This window comes from Kogia breviceps, chromosome 1, assembly GCF_026419965.1.
Source record: "Kogia breviceps isolate mKogBre1 chromosome 1, mKogBre1 haplotype 1, whole genome shotgun sequence".
NCBI lineage: Eukaryota > Metazoa > Chordata > Mammalia > Artiodactyla > Physeteridae > Kogia > Kogia breviceps.
In genome coordinates this window covers 143,132,171-143,155,130 of record NC_081310.1, presented here as the reverse complement: position 1 = coordinate 143,155,130, position 22,960 = coordinate 143,132,171, and the positions used below count along the sequence as shown (strand labels likewise).

The 22,960-nt window shown below is 39.2% G+C and overlaps 1 protein-coding gene across 2 annotated transcripts; it reads right to left on the bottom strand.

Moving 5' to 3' along the window:
- Positions 1-136: 136 nt before the first annotated feature.
- RPE65 (retinoid isomerohydrolase RPE65) lies at positions 137-20,645 on the bottom strand. Of its 2 annotated transcripts, XM_067043154.1 has the most exons (14): positions 20,635-20,645; positions 19,450-19,532; positions 17,631-17,781; positions 16,031-16,138; positions 15,786-15,927; positions 11,963-12,110; positions 10,671-10,752; positions 10,300-10,432; positions 10,050-10,189; positions 9,263-9,392; positions 2,208-2,322; positions 2,016-2,110; positions 1,798-1,909; positions 137-288 (listed from the first exon to the last, which is right to left on the bottom strand). In XM_067043154.1, exons 1-14 carry the CDS (start codon positions 20,643-20,645, stop codon positions 137-139), a joined length of 1,602 nt encoding a protein of 533 aa, XP_066899255.1. The 2 variants fall into 2 exon arrangements, with proteins under 2 accessions (XP_066899255.1, XP_066899279.1); XM_067043178.1 differs by lacking the exon at positions 16,031-16,138.
- Between the last annotated feature and the right edge of the window lie 2,315 nt (positions 20,646-22,960).

Here is a 22,960-nt window from a genome sequence, read left to right as displayed (position 1 = left end):
TGTAAAACACTGCAAAATTGTGCATCTGCAAGTTAAAACTCATATACAGCAGGCTAAAACTGAACAGAATTTGACTGCAGACCTGACTATGTTTTTCTGGGTTTTGTCACCAGAAACATATTAGGCTAGAATGTGCTCAGGATTTTTTGAACAGTCCATGAAAGGTGACAGGGATGTTAATATCCACTTCAGCCCTGGCAACTTCACTCAATTCCTTGGCATTCAGAATTAGGAGATAAGCAGGCTTTTGACCTGCCCCAGGGCTCACCACCACACTCAGAACTACACCTGTTAATCAGAAGTTAATAAGGCAATGTTGAATTTTTTAAAAAAAGCCCATAGCAATAGATTAAGTGTCACTGAAATAATACAGCAAGCAAGAAAGCATTACATTGACAAATAAAGAAAACCAGATGACTTGATATCTTGTTCTGACTCTTTTACCACCTGGCTGTGTGGCAACTCCGAAAGGGATTTTAAACTTTTCATGTCCCCTGGACTATAAGCTCTAAGAAGGGAGTGACCCTATCTGTCTTGCCCACTGTTGTATCCCAATAGCCTACTACAATGATTAGAACATAATAAGTATTCATTAAATTCTTATTTAATGAATGTTTCTGTGTTTTTATCTGTATCATATGATTTAACACCTGTTCTACCTACTGCAAAAAAAAATGTTGTGACAATCAAGTGAAAAATGTATATTAAAAGACTCTGGGAATTCCCTGGTGGTTCAGTTGTTAGGACTCCGCACTTTCACTGCTGAGGAAGTGGGTTCGATCCCTGGTCGGGTAACTAGGATCCCGCAAGCTGAGCGGTGTGGCCAAAAAAAAAAAAAAGACTTTGAAAACAGTAAGGTATATTATTTCTATAATTTCCAAGACCTAGCTGGAAGCTTACTTCCTTCAAACAAAATAAGAACAAACTTTTTGCGGTTTTGACTGGAAAGGCCGTATATGTAAAATCACTTAGTGTAAAACGGCTCTACAATTGTTTATTTTATTAATTTCTCTGTGGTTTTCCATATTTTAATCCCAGAGAGGGTAACCTACCTCCTTGTCCCGGATAATCAATAGTTAACTAAGACTGACTCTTTGTAACTGAGTTGATGTTTTGTTTTTGTTTTTGCGGTACGCGGGCCTCTCACTGTTGTGGCCTCTCCCGTTGCGGGGCACAGGCTCCGGACGCGCAGGCTCAGCGGCCATGGCTCACGGGCCCAGCCTCTCCGCGGCATGTGGGATCTTCCCGGACCGGGGCATGAACCCGCGTCCCCCGCATCGGCAGGCGGACTCTCAACCACTGCGCCACCAGGGAAGCCCTGAGTTGCTGTTTTATAGGCTGTTGTTCTGGATCCCTTTCTAGCCCCAGCTTACTAAAAGGAAAAACCCAAACTAGAAGCACAAAGCCTCATCCTCATTCTCTTGGATCTGTTAGAATACTCAATTTCCCTCCTTAGAACTCTAGCCCTTTTCAGAAATGTATCTAGGTCAGGAAAGGCAAAAACCTAGACCGCACGCTGCTCCTTCGTCCTCCTCTCCTTCATCTACAGCAGACATTGATGTTCCATCGTGACATCAGATGGTGCTTTTGCATTTTTCCAACAGTACCAAATGAAACCTGACCATAAGATAAAACTTATTTTCAAATAAGTTTAAATTCTTTAGTGCTGTCCCATTCAATAGTGTAAAGGATTATTTCTGAACATTAGGGAATAATCAACATAACTCCTCTCCTAATTAACTAACTATATGAACTGCAATGAAAAGAGTGTTCAGATACATATATTACTTTCATTACCGTCATCTTCCTCCAAGGCATCTGGGTGAGAAACAAAGATGGGTTCTGAGGGGTAAGAATCAGGCTCTTGCCAGACCCAAGTTTCTTTAGTTTTGACGTTCAGCTTACAGAGCTGCTTGTACGAAAGAAAAGTCAATCAGTCAATCAGTCAATATGCTCTACCTGACTAGCATGTGACTCAAAGTACTGTTCGAATATTAGGAAGATGGATTAATTACCCGGTCTGGAACGAAGTGATTCAAGCCAAGTCCATATGCGTAGGTATAAGGTTTCCCACCATACTTCTGGTAGTTGATTTGAGGAAATTCAAATGCTGCAAAATAGAGCACATGCTTAGGAAAACTCGTTAATCTCTTTGAATGGAACATTTTGTTCTCTTTCATGTGAGGTTTTTTACTAAATCATCTCACCTTGGCGAGGCCCTGAAAAGAGAACTTCAGGTTCCAGCCAGATGGTCTCATCACTGCACAGAATTGCAGTGGCAGTTGTGTTGGGGAGTGTGACTAAATTCTTGCCTGTGTCAGCCTAAGAAAGAGGATAACAGAAACCTCAGTGAGCAGGAAAGAAAAATCAAGCAGCCATAAATATAGTCTTCCCAAGTTTTGTCTCCTGAGTTCTTCATTTCTTAAGTCAACATGTAGGGAGAGGCAGTGCAGAAAACTCTAGAAAGGGGAGCCCAGGAACATGACTGGGAAAGCTGTCTGTGTCCACATCAGTCACTGGCTGTATGTCACTGGGAAAGTCACACAACTTCATAGGCCCTCAGTCTTCTCATCAGTGAAATGAGACTGACCTCGAAGAAAATTTACAGCTCTGAGGATGGGCTCTGGAAAAAGTATTTTTCTGCAGAACAACAAAGACTTCAACCTCTAGGTATCCATACAGTGTTTGTCTCCTTTATAGTTAGCCTACATTTTTATTTTATTTGAAAACAAAATCATACTCATAAGTTGTCAAAAAAGAAAACAAATTGAAAAACTACTGACCAGATGTTTTCTAAGATCTCTTGTCACCCACATTGCTCCCACGTGATTTTTCAGATTATTTTATGAAAGGAATGAATATCATGAGCTCTTTCAAAGAACATATTCATTTAGTAATACCTGCATCAAATACTTAAATGCATGTTTTACATTAGACTCTATCCTAGGCATTTGGGATATTTCAAAGAACAGAGTCCCTGTCATCATGAAGTTTACATTCTAATTTAGTAACATAAACAATATAAATGTAATTAATAGATAAAGTGTTTAGTATATTATGAATGTGAGGAGAAAAAATAGAGCAGAGTAAGGGGAATCAGAAGTGTGAAGAGTAGGTGAGTTGTAATTTTAGTAGGTGGTCAGGGTGGGCCTCATTGAAAAGGTGACATTTGGGATAAAACTTGTAGGAGAAGAAGGAAGCTAGCAATGCAGATATTTGGGGAAGAGCATTTGAGCAGAGAGAACAAACTACAAAGGCCTGAGGTAGGAGTATGTCAAAGGTCCTTGAAGAACATTAAAGAGATCAGTGTGGCTGCACTGACTGAGCTCGGGGGAGAAGAGCAGGAAAGGAGAGGGGAGGGGTAGAGACTGATAGGTCATTGTGAGGTCTTGATCTTTTTCTGTGAGCGAGAGATGGGAAGTCATTGGAGGGTTCTGAGCAGAGCAGTGGCAGGCTCTGATTTATTTTTAAAAGAATCACCTTGACTGCTCTGTCGAGATCACTTTTGCATTCAACATTAAAAAAAACAAACAACCCAATCCAAAAATGGGCAGAAGACCTAAATAGACATTTCTCCAAAGAAGACATACGGATGGCCATGAGGCACATGAAAAGCTGCTCAACATCACTAATTACTAGAGAAATGCAAATCAAAACTACAATGAGGTATCACCTCAGAACAGTTAGAATGGGCATCATCAGAAAATCTACAAACAACAAATGCTGGAAAGGGTGTGGAGAAAAGGGAACCCTCTTGCACTGTTGGTGGAAATGTAAATTGATACAGCCACTTTGGAGAACAGTATGGAGGTTCCTTAAAAAACTGAAAATAGAATTACCATATGACCCAGCAATCCCAATACTGGGCATATACCCAGAGAAAACCATAATTCAAAAAGACACATACACCCCAATGTTCATTGCAGCACTATTTACAATAGCCAGGTCATGGAAGCAACCTAAATGCCCATCAACAGATGCATGGATAAAGAAGATGTGGTACACATACACAATGGAATATTACTCAGCCATAAAAAGGAACGAAATTGGGTCATTTGTAGAGACGTGGATGGATCTAGAGACTGTCATACAGAGTGAAGTAAGTCAGAAAGAGAAAAACAAATATCATATATTAACACATATATGTGGAACCTAGAAAATGGTACAGATGAACTGGTTTGCAGGGCAGAAATTGAGACACAGAGAACAAACGTATGGACACCAAGCAGCATACCACCAAACCACCAAAGCAGCAGCGGGTGGTGGAGGTGTTGTGATGAACTGGGAGATTGGGATTGTCATTTATACACTGATGTGTATAAAATGGATGACTAATAAGAACCTGCGGTATAATAATAATAATATATATATATGTGAGAGATACACAAATAAGTAAATAAAATACAAGTAAATTTTTTAAAAAAAGAGTAGGGGACATGTAAGAGTGAAATCAGGGAAACCAGTTTGTCTTGTAGTAGTCCAGTCAAAAGAAAATAATGGTTCAGACTAGGCTAGTAGCATTGAAGTCAGTGAGGAGTGCAAGGTAGAGCCAAGAGGATTTCCTGATAGATAAGATACGGGTTGGGGAAGAGGCATGAAACTGAGAAAGGAGTAAGAAGGGCTTCAAGGTTTTTGGCCTGAATAATTAAAAGTTGGAGCTGTCACAACAAAGATGGGGATTACTGAAGGTAATTTTTGGTAGGGGAAGAGGAGAAGTTTAGGTTTTGTCTTATTAAACTTGAAGTGTTTATTGGACATCAAAATAAAGATATGGCATTGGCAGTAGCGTATAAGAACCATGAGTTAAAAGGAAAGTTGGAAGTAAAATTCTAGGCTGCTTTAAAACCTGAGTCTTTACAAAGGGAGTAAATGTACAGATAAAAGATAGAACAAAGGGCTGAGTTCTGGTGCCTTCCAATATTAAGGGGTCTTCAAGAGAGGAACGAGGGGATAGGTGGTGGGGTCGAGAAGAGTTAAGAGAAGGATTTTGTAAGATGGCAAAATAATAGCATGATATGCATGATTTAATGAAAACAGGAGGAGAGTGAGATATATGAGAGAGGGGGAGAATTGTAGAGTGTTGTCCTGGAGAGGGTGAGGAAGGATGGGAAAGACTAGTTCTGAATAGGATGATGGATAATTCAGTATGAGTACAGATGCTGGTGGGTGGGTAGATGTGGTGGCAGGAGTCTACGTTCTTTTCTGATTTCTTTCATTTGTTTCAGTAAAATAGGAAGCAGAGCCATAAGTTGAGTATGAGTGTGGAGGTGGGAGGTGTTAGAAGGTTGAAGAGAGGAGGGTGTGAAATATTTAACTAGGAAAGTGAAGTTGGGAAATGTAGCTGTAAGGTTTGTGGTCATGTACTTAAAAATGGGCCAGTTAACACAATGTGTATTTTTAGCACTTAATTTCAGCCTTAGAGGTACAAGCATGGAGTGGGTGGAGGGTTGAATTTAACTAGGATTATGATTTTGACAAATGAGTTCTATAAAGTAAGAAAGAGGGAAGAGAAATGAAGATCTACTCAAGGGGGTGATTACAATGATTGGCCATGAAATTGTTATTGAATAAGGAGGGAAGGTAAGTCCTCAAGGGAGTGAGAGATGGTGAGAAGGTAATAGGTTCAATAGATTGGAGGTTCCTGGTGGGAACTGCAATAGGGTAAGTAATCTTGAAAGATAAGAGGTGGTAGTCAGAATGTGTCATGCATGAAACCAAGGTTATGGTAGCACAGTCAAAGGTAATGGCAAGGTCAATTGCATGACTGTGGGGAGTGAGTGGCTGAGATAGAATGGAAAGAATCAGTGGAAGACGTCATGGAACTGAGAGGCCAGTTGTTGGAAGAGTCACCTATGATGTGTATATTGAAATAACTGAGAGTCAGGAGTAGATAAGGGGAGTGTGACACTGAGCCAGAAGGGAGAAGGAGTGGTGGTTAATCGGTGAGAATAATAATGAGGGGTGTATATATGTAAATGTAGACATACCACTTGGCTATATACTTAGCTGAAGTGAGATTTGAAATTGGAAGATTTTAAGGGTGGGTGGAAGGAGAAATGGTCTGGAAGCAGCAAAGTGGAACAAGTGTATCACAACCCCAGGCCCAGTGGTACAAGCGCTGTAGAAGGAGAAACTGCTACCCCTGGAAATTGCTGCTGAAGAGACCAGTGTCCTAGAGAGAGTGTCAGATTTTTTGGTAAAAGAAAGAAGGTGGAAGGAACTTCTGAGCAGAGGATAGATGGAATTTTTTTGGTATGTACAATGAATTAAAAGGAAATAGTGAAAGATTTTGGGGATTGGGAAGAGATGGGAGGTGAGGATGGGTCTTGTGAGATTCTGTGAAGTGGGGCCTCGAGGCACTTCATGGTGATTTTGGGAAGGAGAGAGCAGCATGTGTGCATACATACATATTTATACATGTATACAGTAAGTTCAAATGTTGATGTCTAACACATTACTTATGCGACTGTAACTTTAATGATTTTACTCTGTCGTAGCTTATTTTTTCCACCATTAAATTAGGTTTTTGTTTTGTTTTGTTTTTGTTTTGTTTTGTTTTTTACGGTACGCAGGCCTCTCACTGCTGTGGCCTCTCCCGTTGTGGAGCACAGTCTCCGGACGCGCAGGCCTAGCGGCCATGGCTCACGGGCCCAGCTGCTCCGCGGCATGTGGGATCTTCCCAGACCGGGGCACGAACCCGAGTCCCCTGCATCCGCAGGCGGACTCTCAACCACTGCGCCACCAGGGAAGCCTAAATTAGGGTTTTTAATGTAAGAGATCTGTAACATTATCTTTGCTTCCCAAACTAGCTCCTTATTTTCACTCTTCCCCCTCACTATTTTTTAAACACATGCATTTATCCCCTGACCCAGCAATTTCACTTCTGAGAGTCTATCCTATTGCTATATCTGCACATATATAAAATAACATACATACAAAGTTATTCCTTGTGACATTATCTGTAATAGCCAAAGAATGGAAACAACTCTGTTGCTCAGCAGTGAGGGACTTGGGTATGTTCACAAAAAAAGAATACCGTGCAGTTGAAGAAAGCAAGATCTTCAATATATATTTTAAAATGAAAAGAAGCAAGAAACAAAAATGTGGATATAGAAAGTTACTTTTTGTGTAAAAATGGGAAATAATAATTATATATATTTATATTTTCTTATATTTGCATAAACAAAGGAAAAGGAAAGACATTAAAAGTTACACACAGAAGTGAAGGGGAATGGTATGGAATGGAGGCAGAGAGAGGTTGGAGCGACACTTCCAGTGTGTACCTTTTTAGATCATTTTGATTTTTTGACCATTTAAATTCACTGCCTATTCAAAAATAATAAAGGTATATTTTAAAGATATCACTATTATATTAATCACTAAACTGGAAAATTCACTCATACTCTTTCCTCTCCTTCCTTCAATCTGTTTATCTCTATTTCCCTAATTTATGACTTATTTTTCTCTTCATTGCCAAACTTTTAAAAGTGCGGGCTATAGTAATTGCTCCCACATTCTCATCAATTGCTCACCTTTATGGCCTTGAAACCTGATTTCTGCCTCTCTCCCTACTCCCCTGGAGATCACTAAATCTGGTTTTTGGCTCTTCATCTTCATTCTTTTCAACTTGTCTATATATAGCAGTGGGCACCAGTGAAACCCTTCTCTTGCCTTATCATGTGGCATTATCCTCTCTTAGCTGTAACTAGGGCCCTTTGGTGACTTTTTTCTTTCTTTTTCTGACTCCTCTTTTCTTACCACTTTCTGCACATGGGTGTTTCCCCAACTTTTGTGCTTGGCCATCTTTTCTTTCAGCATTTTATGGCTATCAAGTCCCTCATTTAAAAAATAAATTTGTATGTTTCTTTTAAAACACTTACTCTAAAGTATGAATTTTTCCTGCTAGCAATCTTATCTATCTTCGTATATTTGATCATCATTTCAATATCAATAACTATCAGCTCTTTTCTTCTGACCCTACTTTGTGTCACAAGGACCTGCACTTCCATATGAAAGCCTACAAGACGTCTTCACGAAAATGTTGTTGATGCTGATTTTGCTGTTGATGATGATTATAATGAATATTATTTAACACTTTGTGTGAGGGACTATATTCAGTGATTAACATATGTCACCTCGTTTATTGATCACAAAAATCCTGTATGGTGGATATAGATAAAGAAAAGGGGATTTAAAAAGGTTAAATGTCTTGCCACAAATCACAAAGCTAGAAAGCTGGAAGCCCTGGTCAACCTGGGTCTGTCTTGAAGTCAGCCCTTTTACTCATTCTCCCCACTTCCTCATAGTTCTACAATTCAGGTTTATCTCCAAACCTGCTCTGCCTATTACATTTCCTATTTCCAAAGGTATCCACACTCTAGACACATAGGCTTAAAGGATCTCTATGGTCTTTTGCATGTCTAAGACTTAATTCATTCTACCATCCAATCAAATGTAAGATCCTTTTAATTCTACCTGTAGGAACTTTCACTTTTGTCTGTTTGTCTGTTCCTACTACCACTACATTTTTCTATCACCTGAGTGATTTTCATTGTCTCCAATCCCAGGTCCCTTATCATCATCCTTTCTTTACTTCCAATACTACTTACACACAACACAGCCTTATTTTAGAAAATCAAAGCTGCAAATAACTTTAGTTATTATTTAGTCCAATTTATGTAGGTTTCTGAGCAGGCAACCGAACTGTAGGGGAACTTGCTCACTGAGTGACTTGCTCAGGGAAGCCGGACATTTAGTAGCAGGGACAAATAGAGTAGTCAGTATGCTTGATACCCAGTCCACCAGCTCTGAATATGGTTTTCTTCTGTTCAAAACCTTGACTATCTCCCCATCACCTGTCAAATAAAGCACAAACCTTTTGGCCTGAAAGCCTTCAAATACTGCCAACCTACTTTTTTTTTAAAGCTTTTTTGCCCACTTATTCCACTGTTTTTGCTTATGTTCTAATCAGTTGGATTGCCATCAGTTTTAAAGGATTTTGTAAATAGAAGAACAACAGATTAGAGTCAAAACCTAGTTTTCGTTTTGACTCCGCCACAGTTGGATTTTGCTAAGTCATGTGATTCTTCTGAGCTTCAATTTCCTCACTTAAAAAATGAGGGAAGTGGAATTAGTTAATTTTTAAAGTTCCTGCCAGCTCTGAAATTTCAAGACTTTATGTATAAACACACAGCAGGAGAAAAAATCCTGAGCGAGATGAAACATTCTGGTTATATCTGAAATCTATGTAGAGGGTGGATACCTTGTCAGTATTCAGAGGAAGTACGTATCTCCTAACTTCAGGCTGGGGAGCCTTTCTGGCATTTCTTTTCACCTCTTCCCAGTTCTCACGTAAATTGGCTAAATATAAGTAATTATAAACAAATTCAAATCTGTAAAAATAAGAAGTCAAACATGAGGACAGCCAATTACAAATAATTTAGAGACATGCTTCGTGCCTTTTAAAAGCACAAGTGCCTACCTATTCTTCAGACCCCAACCCAGAACCTGCTAAAGACTCAGGAATACTGGAGCCATTTCTCCTGCCCACTCTGGGTGGAGAAAAGAATCCTGCTCATGGATATGTTTAAATAACAACAGCCTTTGAAACTTTCTGCTCTGTTTCTCTATCACCATTCTGTCTGTGTCTTCAGTGGCTACTGTCTTTTTTAGTGACCTGCTGTTTTGAAGAAAGCATATCTCTTTTTCCCAAACCAGACTAGGTGGAGTTCTAGGCTCCCCAAAGGATCTTGTTAAGTTTGAGTGAAATTAAGCTTAAGTTTACTCATCAAGTCACAGAATCTTTTATTTTCAGGTCTGGTTCATGGACCTGATCAGTTTTCAATCATTAACCATAGTTTTGAGGTTCAGTTAGTGTTTCTGATTCTCTAAACTCCCTAGAGCCTTTTCAATCATATTTTGTGACTTAAGCATTCTTCTTGCTTTTTTACATGTAATTCAGATTAAATATTGAGCGCGGCATCTCTGAAAAAAACCCTAATTTCTAGGAACAACTGGAGATGTAACATTTATCCAAGGTCTTTTCTTACCCTTTCCAGCAACAGAGATCCACAACCAGAAACTCACTTTCTTCATAGGTATTGATGTGATGGAAGAGGTTAAAAGGAGATGTCCTATATTTATTATTGATATACTTTTTTCTTTTTTTGTCAGCAATATGAAGCCAAACCTTGAAAAGTGAAGAGAATATTTTGATGCATTTAAAAAGAAAAATAAGTGTGCATTATGAAAGACATATTCTTCAGAACCATAAAGCTGACAAATAAATGTAAGACTTACCCCCATGGTTTCATTGGACTCAAAACAATCCAGGTAGTTGGCTCCCCAAAGACTCCATGAAGAAAGGAACTTGAACAGGTTAATTTTGACTGGTGTCTCCACAAAAACAATATAGTTGGGAGTCAAACCAAAACTGTTCAGAAACAGAAATAAACTTGTGAGTGGGAAGGGTTGACTCTCAAACCACAGAGAAATATGTACACATGAGGTATGCTCAGTTATATGAATCAACAGTGCCTACATGAAATTAACTACATTTAAATTTAGGTTTCTGCAAGAAAATGTCATGATCAGGATTGGTATCAAAGGTAGGCAAAGCAGATCTTTAAACCTGAGTTTTCCTGAAGATTCATAGCAGGCCTTCAAGTTACCTATGGACGTAAGATGGCTTGAATCGGTCACTGCAGGGGAATTGTACAACAATCTCTGACTTGCTTATTGGATCTTCCTTGTCTGAAATAAAGTGGTTTCAAAAGGCTGTGGAACAGCCTCTTTTTTTTTTTTTTTTAAGTACAAAGCATTTAGAACAGCTTATGCAAGTAAAGAAATACATTTTCAGATCCTGATTTTTTAAAGAGTTTATTTCCATTTTCTCAGTTACTGGCATTTCTTAGAGAAATTTCATGCGGAGCTGCAATCACCCAGGAAAATCCAAATAGCAGCAGATTTGGAAAGTACACTCAAACAGTGTGTGGCAGACAGAGTACAGTGGAGTCACATCTTACATCTGCAGGTGGGCTCTAAGTCAAGGGAGTAAGGCAAAATTTTAGTATGGTCAAAGTGCCTTTTACAATCTCTTAAGTTATCTATAAAGTTATGGCATATGTGGTTTTGGGTCCATAGCCCTTTACAATAATTCTTAAGCACATTAAAGTTTATTTACTACTAAGGCAGTGTCTTCAAACCTTAGTGTATATAAGAACCACATAAAAGCTTCTGAAAATACTAACTATGGGCTCACCCCTAGAATTACTCATTCAGTCTATCTCAGGTGGGGCTCAATATTTGTATTTCTAACAGGTTCCCAGGTGATGCTGCTGGTCCAGGGTCTAAACTTTAAGAATCATACTAAAGAGTACTAAATAAAAATCAATATATACTCAAATAATTCTATTATCAAGATCATTATCAAATTTCTGGCAATGAATGGAGGATGAATGGAGAATTCTAAAGAGTACTCTCTTCTGTTTTAATATTCTTTCTCTATAGTATATGAGTTAAAAGGTTATGTTTGTAGTTTTGGGAATTAAATACACACAAAATACTTACTATACTTTCATATACATGTGTGTATCCTATTACACATCCACATGTTTGTTTAAAATCTTAATTTTGTCTGGCACATGGATAAGTGCTCAATAAATATTTGCTGGATTCGAATCTAAATCTTATATGATCAAAGTCACATATACACTACATCTTTGAAACACTGTAGAATAGAACACGGTGACTTATTTTTGAAGATGTCATTTCCTGCTATGGTGCTCTTTGGCATTGGTCCCCTGGTAGGGTAAGGGCGAGGGGCAGTTGTCCTAAAATCTGAGAGTAATTTAACTGTCCATATAGTGCTATCCTGATATTTCTGATCTGACACTCTGTATTTCCAGTAACTTTCTCATATTATAGATACTTGTTTTAAGAAGCGTCAAAGTGGTAAACTCACCTGCTTGTAGTGGAGGGATCTTTACAATATTGTAGGCAATTGAAAAATTTTTCCCAAAGCAATTACCAATATTGTAAACAGTCCCATCATTTTCAATGTGGGGGTGAGCAGTGGCTCCATTGACTGAGACATAGTTGCAAAGATCAACCTATGGAAGGAGAACAAATGTCACCGATGTTAAGAGAAAGATCGTATGACACTTTTGGTTCCTCAGTCTGACCTCACCGTTACCATTTGCACCCTCACCCTAAGTGTGCTTTCTCTTTCTTTCCATCTCTCTGGGTCCTACCCTCTTTTAAGTCTGTAGAAGTCCCATCTTTAGTGCTGAGCTCTCCTCTGACCCCCATGCTGACCCGTCATGCCTCTGAAATCTTCAAGTTCTCTCTGATTGAGCTTTTCAATTGATGTAGGCCATACATTACTCTGGTTGGTTACTTTCCTTTTGCACATGCAGTTTGTCTTCAAACAGTGAACGAATCTGAATCCTGAAACTTCTTTACATTCCCCTTATTGAATTACATTGAATTGTATGCTGATAGTCAATAATTTTCATTTTATAAAAATGGCCATTTTTTTTGATACAACCTAAATACCAAATCCAGTGTCTTACATACAGAATGAATTTGGAACTGAAACGAACTTCAGGATTCATCTAGTATAAAAAGTCTTAACCTAAATAGACTTCAGGGGAACCATGAATTCCTGGAATTAATGGAAACTTTTTGAAGACAGGATTCAGTGCTTTAATTCGTTTTGGATTCTCATAAAAAATTCAAAACCACTAATCTACCACAAACCTCTCAGTTTACATAAGGAGAACTTGAGGTGTCAGAGAGATCAAATGACTTATCTAAGGATATAGAGCACTAGAACCTGGAACCTAGCACCTGGAACCTGCTCAGTAAAGATTTATTGAATGAATAATCAATGGAGTATATATTTGTCTAACCAAAATTCTTTCTGTGTGATTAGGAGAGTATGTTTTAAAGCATAGGGAGTTTTTAGCACCCTCATTTAAACAAAAGGCAAGACAGTCATTCAGTCATTCATCAAGTATTCCTTGAGCTTCTATTATATGCCAGGTGCTGTGTCATGGTCTAGGAAAACAGAGATGACCCTTGCTTTCAAGAACTTCAGTCTAGATTTGCACTGTCCACTATGGTAGCCACATATAGCAATTTAAATGTAAGTTAACCATAATTAGATAGAACTTCAAATTCAGTTCCTCAGTCACATTAGCCACATCCAAGTGCTCAATAGCACTTGGACAATGAAGATATAGAACATTTCCATCGTTGTAGAAAGTTCCATTTAATAGCACTGTATTAGACCAATAAGCTGCTATACAGTGCAGTAGGTACAAAATGATATCTGTAAAGAAAGTCCATCTAACCCAGACTAGGGGATTAGGCAGGGCTTTCCAAGGGCAATGACTCCAACACATGCTTGAAAGATGAGTAAAATTTACCAGATGGAGAAGGATGACAGTGTGTTCTAGGGAGTAGGAACCCTAATGTAAAGGCATAGAGTTGCAAAAAGTGAATGCTGGTTGGGGATTACTAGTCATTCAGCATGGCTGTGGTGATACACACACATGGAGAAGAAGAAATAAAAATGGGCCAGCCACAAAGGTCTGTGTTTTTAACTTAATCTTGGAAACTATGGGTGCACTAGTTGGAATAACACATTTATACTTGCATTTTAGAAAAAAAAATTGCTTCTACTGAATTAAGGAAGCTGTATTTAAGGGAATCAGGCTGGAGGCAAAGGAACTTGTTAGGAGTCTATTTCGGTAATAGTAAACAAACAAAAAAACACTCAAAATTTTAAAACTACTTTTTTTTTTTTTTTTTTTTTTTGTGGTACGCAGCCTCTCACTGTTGTGGCCTCTCCCGTTGCGGAGCACAGGCTCTGGACGCGCAGGCTCAGCGGCCATGGCTCACGGGCCCAGCCGCTCCGCGGCACGTGGGATCTTCCCGGACCGGGGCACGAACCCGTGTCCCCTGCATCGGCAGGCGGACTCTCAACCACTGTGCCACCAGGGAAGCCCTAAAACTACATTTTTATACGAAGTCAGGGTATAGTGCAGCTCACAATGAAACCTGACTCCTAATAAAGTCTATTCTGGAGCCATACCATGAACTTCACACTTCCAATTAAATTACTATGGTAATTGGATTCACTGTCAAAGTCAAATGGATGGTTTAGAAACTCAGCTTCAGTATTTCTCTAAATGATCTACATACACACTCATATGTGGTTTCAAACATACCTCTAAACTAAGAAAGAGCTATCGAGAATATGTTAAGCCTTAGGAGATAGTCTGTTGGGGATTACAAATCAGCTTGTGATATTGAGACCCATTGTTGGGACTCCTTTTCCTTTCTATTTATACTATACCGAATATCTAGTTCTGGTCTTCGATTCCACCTAACTGGTCTCCTAGCTATCCCTTATTTCTTTTGTCCTCCCATACAGCTTACACGTGGCTTCCAGATTAAATAACCTAAAGTACAGCTCTGCTTATACAACTTCCCTGGACAAAAACTTTCAGTAGCTTCCCACCAGCTAAATGACTTATTCCAAATTTTTGTCCATTACTCAAATTTCTAGTTTCACCCTACCCTGTGTTTCACTATTCCCCTTGACGTGGCACGCTTTAGATCACTAGTTCTCACCTGGGAGTGCTATTGCCCCCTAGGGGGAGAGTTGGAAATGTTGGGGAGCATCTGGAGTTTGTACAATGATTAAGGACATGTCTGGTGTTTAGTAGGTGGGATCAGGGATACCAAACCTCTGCAGTGGGTGGGACAGTCCCCACAATGATGAAGTACCACCGGCCCAATGCCACTGCCACCTCCATTGAGAAATACTGCAAATCTAGCCAAATAAAGTATTCTTTATCCTCCAGTTTCCCATCTCTATACAGCTGATCATGGTACTCCCTGTATATGAAATGTTCTTTCTCCAAATTCAGTGAAGTTGTGCCTTCCCTTTAACTTCTAACTCAAATGCAAGACTTTTAAACCTTCCTTGATCTGCCCCGCTTCACATTCACAAACTACTGCCAGAAGTAATCTTTGTCCTTTCATAGGTTTTTCCCTCTGTGAAAAGAGTCCTCACATTCTGTGTCCTATTATAGTTAAGTAATGTATTTATTTGATTTCTCCACCTAGGTGTTAAGCTTTCTGAAGACAAGAACAATGCCTTGCAAATAGTTACATCTTAATAAATATTGGTTGAAAATGTAGATCTATCTTATTGAATGCTGCACCGAGATTGCCTAAGTTCTCATCAAAATTTGTCACTTTCTAATACTGCTGACATGTTTCTCTATGCTTTTTCATTTAAGATATAGCTTTATTTCTAACAAGAAGCGTCTATAAGAAGGGGCAAGTTGGTGCAACACACTTTCCTAGAGCAATGAATGGTAGGGTTTTCAATATTAAATGTGCCAGTTCCATGCTAGTCTATAAAAACCATGAAGAGCAGGGACCATGTTGTCTTACTCATTGGTATATCTTTTGCATCTAGCATAAGTTCTGGTACATGGAAGTAACTCAATAAATATTTGTGTCACAAATAAATATGTTAGGCATTTTATACGGTTTTCCTCCAATCCACATAATAAATGTTTAAAATTTCACAGATGGAGAAACAAAGTTTGCCCTATGTCACATTGCTAGTAGTTGACGACAAAGCAGGGATTTGAAACTTAATCTATCTGGCTCTCATATTCTTCAAACCCAAATGCACAGCTGACTTAATTCTAAGTTGCAAATTCTAAATTCCTGAGCCATATCGTTTGAGCACTGTGTCCTACCTGCTTAATTGTCTCCAAGGTCTCGGGATTAATCTTTGTAATGAAGTTGGTCTCTGTGCAGGCATAGTAATCTTCCCCCACTGGGTAGATATTAACAAGGGCATTGTCAGTAACCTCCACTCCTCGAAAGTAAGAAAAAAACCTGCAGAAGCAAATGGATTTTTCAGTTCAGTAACTTTCAAGCCATGAGAGAAAAAGGGCTAATGTAAAACGTCTTTAATAACATGCAGTTGGGTTTCAGTAACCTGGAAAATATATTCTTGCAGGGGTCTGGGAAAGCACAGGTGCCAAATTCTGTTATGACGATCCTTTTCTCAGTCATTGCCCGTACGTAAGCATCAGTGCGGATGAACCTGAAGGACAGTGAGACACGGGAAAGGGTCACAGACAAGGGCAATTAGTGTAGTCCATTGGGAGCTTAGAATGGGCATTCCATGTGCCATTCAGAATCATAAATCAGAATCATAAATCCACAACATGAAGAATGAAGAGTCTCGTAACTTTCTTGGGGTGACTGAAGGAGAAAGAGACAATGTGCCACGAGCTTAAATTTATGTCTTATAAACTTCACATTGACATATGAGGAAATCAAGGTTCAGAGAAATTAAGTGATTGGCATATGTGGCCAGAGCCAGAAAACATGCCTTTTTCATATCACACTATGCAGCCCCATGGGTAGTTCACATTGGACCTCTGACTTCCTGTATCCTATAATTCACCAATCTCCACTGAGCGGGGAAGTATAGAACATGTTATGCTGAATTATATTCCTTTCAATCTTCCTCATGTTCCTCTTGTGGTTTTCTTAAATTTAAAAATTTATTTTGCTACTTTTAAAAGTAGATATTCTTGAATCTGTTCTCTTGCACAGGCAGACCTCCTGAACCGTATCTCCCAGACTAGATGGCATACATTGCCTAGGATTTCTCATGTGGAGAGCCAATTAAAATCTGATTTTGCACTTTCATGAAGAGGAAAAGTACCAAGGTCTTTAGAAGGTATATAAAGGCTTTGCCTGACCTCCAAAATATGCTTTCATAACTAAATTTTTGCTTGACCTGATCTGTTTCTCTTCTATTACAGTCCAAGTTATCCTGACTACTTTAAGACTCCATTTATTTTTTCTTTTGATGTCTCTTCAGAATGCCTGAAATCTGTGGTGATCAACAAAGCTGCTAACAGGCCTGAATATTAAGGCATAAGACAAACTATTTATTGTGGTGTTAATGAATCTTTGTAATGAAATTGGAGTGATGGCTTAGGGCTTCAAGCCTTTTAGCAACAATCTTCTGTTTTTAGAAAACTTCTCTTTCTTGTATTATTATGACATATTTGGTCCTTGCCTCCTTTGTGACACCCCTCCCTCCTTCCCATTGGCCTTTCTGATTATAAAAAAAGAAAGACATCAAGAGACCCATGGTTTAAAAATAATAAAAATAACTATTATTATTATTAAATGCTTCCTATGGGTTAGGTACCATGTTCTCATTTAATCCTTGTAATAAACCCTGAAGTAAATTCTCTTATTTCTCCCATTTTTATAGATGACAAAACAAAGAATTAGAGATTAACATCTTGCCAAAGGGCACCCACCTAGGCAAATGGTATGTAGGGGATATAGGATTTGAAGCCAGGCATGTCAGACCCCAAAGCCCTAGTTCTTAGCTGCTTCTTTATCCCATAGTACATCTCCGAGGTGTCCATACAGACTCACTGGCCCAGGAGGATTCTGAGCGGAAGCGAATATAAAAGTCTCCTCTTGGGTTCAGGAGGTTGAAAAGTACATAGAGGGAGGAGCTGAGATAGGTCCGACCCCTAGGAGGAGTGGGCCCTAGTGTTCTTTACCTTCTGTGGTATGTGACGTGTCCTTCTTTAAAGTCAAACTTGTGCAGGAGAGCTTGCCCATCAAACAGGTGGTAAAATGGCTCAGATCCAACTTCAAAGAGTCCTGGCCCACATCGAAGGAGACTGCCGGTCAGCCAGAGGGGGATCCTGCCTGTGATGAAGGCAAGACTCAGAACATTGCTTCTTACCCCTGCCCTTCTCACCCAGGTAAGGAGCAGTGATTATCTAAGCAGCCCGATTGGGCAGCCTCTTACTTCTAAAGCTGGCAGTCATTTCCATTCCCAGTTCTCATGGGGGGTAGCTCTCAGGAAATGCCTGCTGGCCTACTCTCCTTTCACTAGGAGACCAAGTGGTAGGAAATGTGGCAACATCTCAGAGTTTAGATAAAGGGTTGGAAAGAGACAGGGAAAAGTATCTTGAATGGAATGGGATTCTCCATCTAACAGATTTCCCTAGCTACCAATACATTTGCCTTTTTACTGTCTCGCTTTTAAGAAAAATTTCAAATTTCTTGATATATAGGAGGGATGGATTAGAAGCAGGGATCTAGATAATAAACAAAGATGTGTCTACAGAACAAACCATTTAAATGAAACAACAATACTGGCTTCTTAAAATATAGACCTATATTCGTTTGAGAATATGGGCTACTGTCCAGATAAAGGTCAACCTGCTGTAGCAGAAAGTGCAAAGGGCTGTCAGAGACCTGAATTCTGGTTCAGGATTTTCTATGTGCCATCTCTAGGCCTCCGTGTCCTTCTCTGCAAAATGAGGGGCACACAAGAAAGGCCTTAAGTCTGTTCAGTCTAAACAGTTAGGTTTGTGCCCTTTGATCCTTTGAAAAGTGCAGCATTTGGCAGTTTTTGTATAATCCTTACCGTTAAAAAAACCCCACAAATGTATTATTTCATATAGCTCAATTTCAGCAGCCCACTTTACAAGGATTTATATTTCTGATAAAAATTTAAAAAGAAGACATGGCTTAACTAAAAGGCACAGCATTAATTTGATTGCTAGAACCTAGATTGTTAGCATCAGAATCTAGTCGAGAAAGAGCACTGGGCTCGTTCCTTCTATTTTGCATAAGAGACAATTGGGAGGAAAGAGACCTGCCCAGGCTTTGGACCTTCCTATAACACCATGTCTATAAGCAAGGATGCTATGCAGGTCATGTGGTGACTTTGGATAATGATAACAGTAGTAATAATAACAACCATCTATTGATAACTTTGTGTTGGATACTGTGTGAATCTTTCTATTTACATTATCTCATTTAATCTTCACAACATCTCGATGAGGTAAAATTTGGTTTATGGTAGGTGAATGAATTGAGACTCAGAAAGTTTAAGTAACTTGTTGAAGGATTCACAGATAGTAAAATAATAGAGCTACGATTGGCACATACATCTGCCTGACTCCAGAACCAAGATTTCTGATATAATGGGCATGAAACCTACCACCCTTTATTGTCATATTCCCTGATGCTTGTCACCAGGCCTTCATTTATTCTGCAACTGATAGAACAGACATTTACAGCACATTTTCTATGTGCCAGGCACTAAGCTAGGCACTGACAGTTTAAAGATGACAAAGGTATAGTCCCAGTTGTTAAGGAATTCCAGTTAGGTAGCATTTTTCTATATTAGAGAAGTAAAGAAAAGAGAAAATGGGTTCTTAGTATAAAAAGGCCAAACGTCCAGATTCCTCTCTCTGTAGCCTACAGGGGGAGCCCATACTGAGAGATGCCAATGAATAAGGAGACAGAGAAGAGAGATTGAGACAGAAAAGAGAAGATGGCTTCAACATAGGTGAGACCAACCTGTAACATGAGCTGTGAGCGGTGAGGATAGTTCCTCCACAGTTTCAAACAGTTTCTTGTAACCACCAGCAGGATGTTCGACTCTGAAATGGTGGAATAATGAGGAGGAAGCCCATGTGGAATCTCAGGAAGTCCACGGAGACAGAGGCAGAGCTCCAGGAGAAAAGATGCTCTCTGCTCAGTGGTGGTGCATACTGCCATTCTAGCCTGGGCTGGGAGCACACAGTGTTTTGGTGTGGTGTGGTGGTAGAAATGTACCAGGTTGGCAAAGGGGCCCAGGTCAGTGCTCCTCCTTTGATGAAAGAGAAAATGACCTCCCTTTTAATGCCACAGTGGACTTGCCCTCTGCAGTTTTCCCATATTTCTGAAGACAAGTCAACAAATCCCGCCATTGTCACTTCTCTTCCTGAGTGAGTCCTTCCCACAGAATTAGCCTGCCCTGTCCCTACCCTCAGCTTTTACTGCATCATTTATTCTCTTGCCTCCCAGACAGTCTCATTCTTCTCCCTCTTATGCACTGGGAGACCACAGGTTTGGGGGTCAGTTTGTCATCCTTTGTTATTCATCCATATTATACCATCACTTCTTCCCATCATCTCATTTCATCACCAGTCTCCAAGAGTTACAGTACATTTTAAATATAGACAGACAAGGAGATTTAGGTCTTATATTTTTGATTATTTTCTCCCTTCTCACTTTGGCTCCATTTTATAACTTCTTAGAGTGAGAGCTCTGACCAGACTGCCTAATTATGATAGATATTTTTTATTAAGCACTTACCATGTGCCACATACTATAAAAATGACTTTGTATGCTATTCATTCATTTAAATCTCACAACACCATAATAGAGTAAGTACTACTCATTTTATATACGGAAAAGCCAAGACTTCCAAAAGTAATTTGCCCAAAATCACACAGCTAGGAAATGGCTGGGCAAGAAGTGGAACCCAGGTCTGCCTCATTGAAATCTTCATGCTCACTACTACTTCCAAGGCCCATTCCAAGCCACACAAATCCCACTGAAATTTAGACCTGAATTCTAGATATTTGCTTCAATATATAAATAGGAAGAAACTCCGCCTTCCCTAAAGGGGTCATCAGTCCTCTTCAGGAGCTCTTGAAATAGACCATTTACCATCAACACACTAAGGAATTAAAAAAGTAATCTCCCAGAGATACTTACTGGATGGACATTTTCTCTCAGTGGAGGATTGAGAGTTCTGGCACCAGTTGTGGAAATGAGGAGGCAAGTCCTCAGCCAGGGGCCTTTATATGCCTTCTAAATCCACCTAAAAAGAGTTATGGCTTTGGGAACTCTTTCTCACCCCTTCAGCTGAGAGAGGGTGAATAGTAGTGGCTTTCAGTGCTCAGATACTCCTGATGCTTGAGCATTAATTTGGGCTGGCCGCTCCCTTAATTGTTTTTTGGCTATTTTCCAGAGACCTCAATCCTTCCCAAAGAGAATGAGAAGTGGATTAGAAAGAAAGGAGTTGTATGGGAGTGGCTAGCATCAGGCCTGTGCTGATCCGGGTCACCCCACTGGAACCAGGCAACATTCTCTGATGTCCACCTCCCTCTTCCACTTTTGTGTCCTCATCTTTACCCCCATTCATTTATTCATTCATTTACTTATTTTAAAAAATATCTATTACACATTGTCTATGGAGCAGGCATGGATGAGCCATCTCTGTCTTCACACATCTTGTAACTCTGCAAGAATAACATGAAACTAACAAACGATTCAATAAAATTTTATCAGTGCTATGATTGGAGAAGTATGGAGTGTTATAGAAGCATATTGTAGCTCTTCTAACTCTCTCTGGTCACCTTATTGGCTCCATTCAGGGCCCAATTCTGACCAGACTGAGGACTTCAGTTATGTACTTTTGATTTGCTGAAGATGAACCCCTTTCATATCTTTGCTTGTTACTAATGCCTTCCTGATCTCCACATCACCTTCCTGTTCATTGGTACGTGTGCTGCACTCAGATAGTAAATAGCACTATTTCATTCATATTTCCACACTCCTTTATTTAGCCTCAGTTGTTTGCCAGCACAGACATGGTACTGACCAAAGGAGTCCCCTGGAAACAGACAAGATACTTACCATACCAGCTGACAACTTTAACATTTTTTTACAAACTCACCATGATCAAGTGGGCTTTATTCCAGGAATGCAAGGACTCTTCACTATATACAAATCAATCAATGTGATACACCATATTAACAAATTGAAGGAGAAAAACCACATAATCATCTCAATAGATGCAGAAAAAGCTTTTGACAAAATTCAACACCCATTTATGATAAAAAAAAAAAAAAACCCAGAAAGTAGGCATAGAGGGAACTTACCTCAACACAATAAAGGCCATCTATGACAAACCCACAGCCAACATTGTTCTCAATGGTGAAAAACTGAAACCATTTCCACTAAGATCAGGAACAAGACAAGGTTGCCCACTCTCACCACTATTATTCAACATAGTTTTGGAAGTTATAGCCACGGCAATCAGAGAAGAAAAAGAAATAAAAGTAATCCAAATTGGAAAAGAAGAAGTAAAACTGTCACAGTTTGAAGATGACATGATACCATACACAGAGAATCCTGAAGATGCTACCAGAAAACTACTAGAGCTAATCAATGAATTTGGTAAAGTAGCAGGGTACAAAATTAATGCACAGAAATCTCTTGCATTCCTATACACTAATGATGAAAAATCTGAAAGAGAAATTAAGGAAACACTCCCATTTACCACTGCAACAGAAAGAATAAAATACCTAAGAATAAATCTACCTAAGGAGACAAAAGACCTGTATGCAGAAAACTATAAGACACTGATGAAAGAAATTAAAGATGATACAGACAGATGGAGAGATATACCATGTCCTTGGATTGGAAGAATCAACATTGTGAAAATGACTATACTACCTAAAGCAATCTACAGATTCAATGCAATCCCTATCAAACTACCAATGGCATTTTTCACAGAACTAGAACAAAAAATTTCACAATTTGTATGGAAACACAAAAGACCCTGAAGAGCCAAAGGAATCTTGAGAAAGAAAAATGGAGCTGGAGGAATCAGGCTCCCTGACTTCAGACTCTACTACAAGCTACATTAATCAAGACAGTATGCTACTGGCACTAAAACAGAAATATAGATCAATGGAATAGGATAGAAAGCCCAGAGATAAACCCATGCACATATGGTTACCTTATCTTTGATAAAGGAGGCAAGAATATACAATGGAGACAAGACAGCCTCTTCAATAAGTGGTGCTACAAAAACTGGACAGCTACATATAAAAGAATGAAATTAGAACATTCCATAACACCATACACAAAAATAAACTCAAAATGGATTAAAGACATAAATGTAAGGCCAGACACTATAAAACTCTTAGAGGAAAACATAGGCAGAACACTTTATGACATAAATCACAGCAAGATCCTTTTTGACCCACCTCCTAGAGAAATGGAAATAAAAACAAAAATAAACAAATGGGAC

What these genes read in the sequence shown, in the direction of transcription:
- RPE65 (XM_067043154.1), bottom strand. An exon ending in TGCAAGAATATATTTTCCAG is followed by an intron (nt 15,928 to 16,030) that starts GTTACTGAAACC and finishes TTGCTTCTGCAG; the next exon opens with GTTTTTTTCTTACTTTCGAG. An exon ending in GATCTCTGTTGCTGGAAAGG is followed by an intron (nt 9,393 to 10,049) that starts GTAAGAAAAGAC and finishes TTATTTTTACAG; the next exon opens with ATTTGAATTTGTTTATAATT.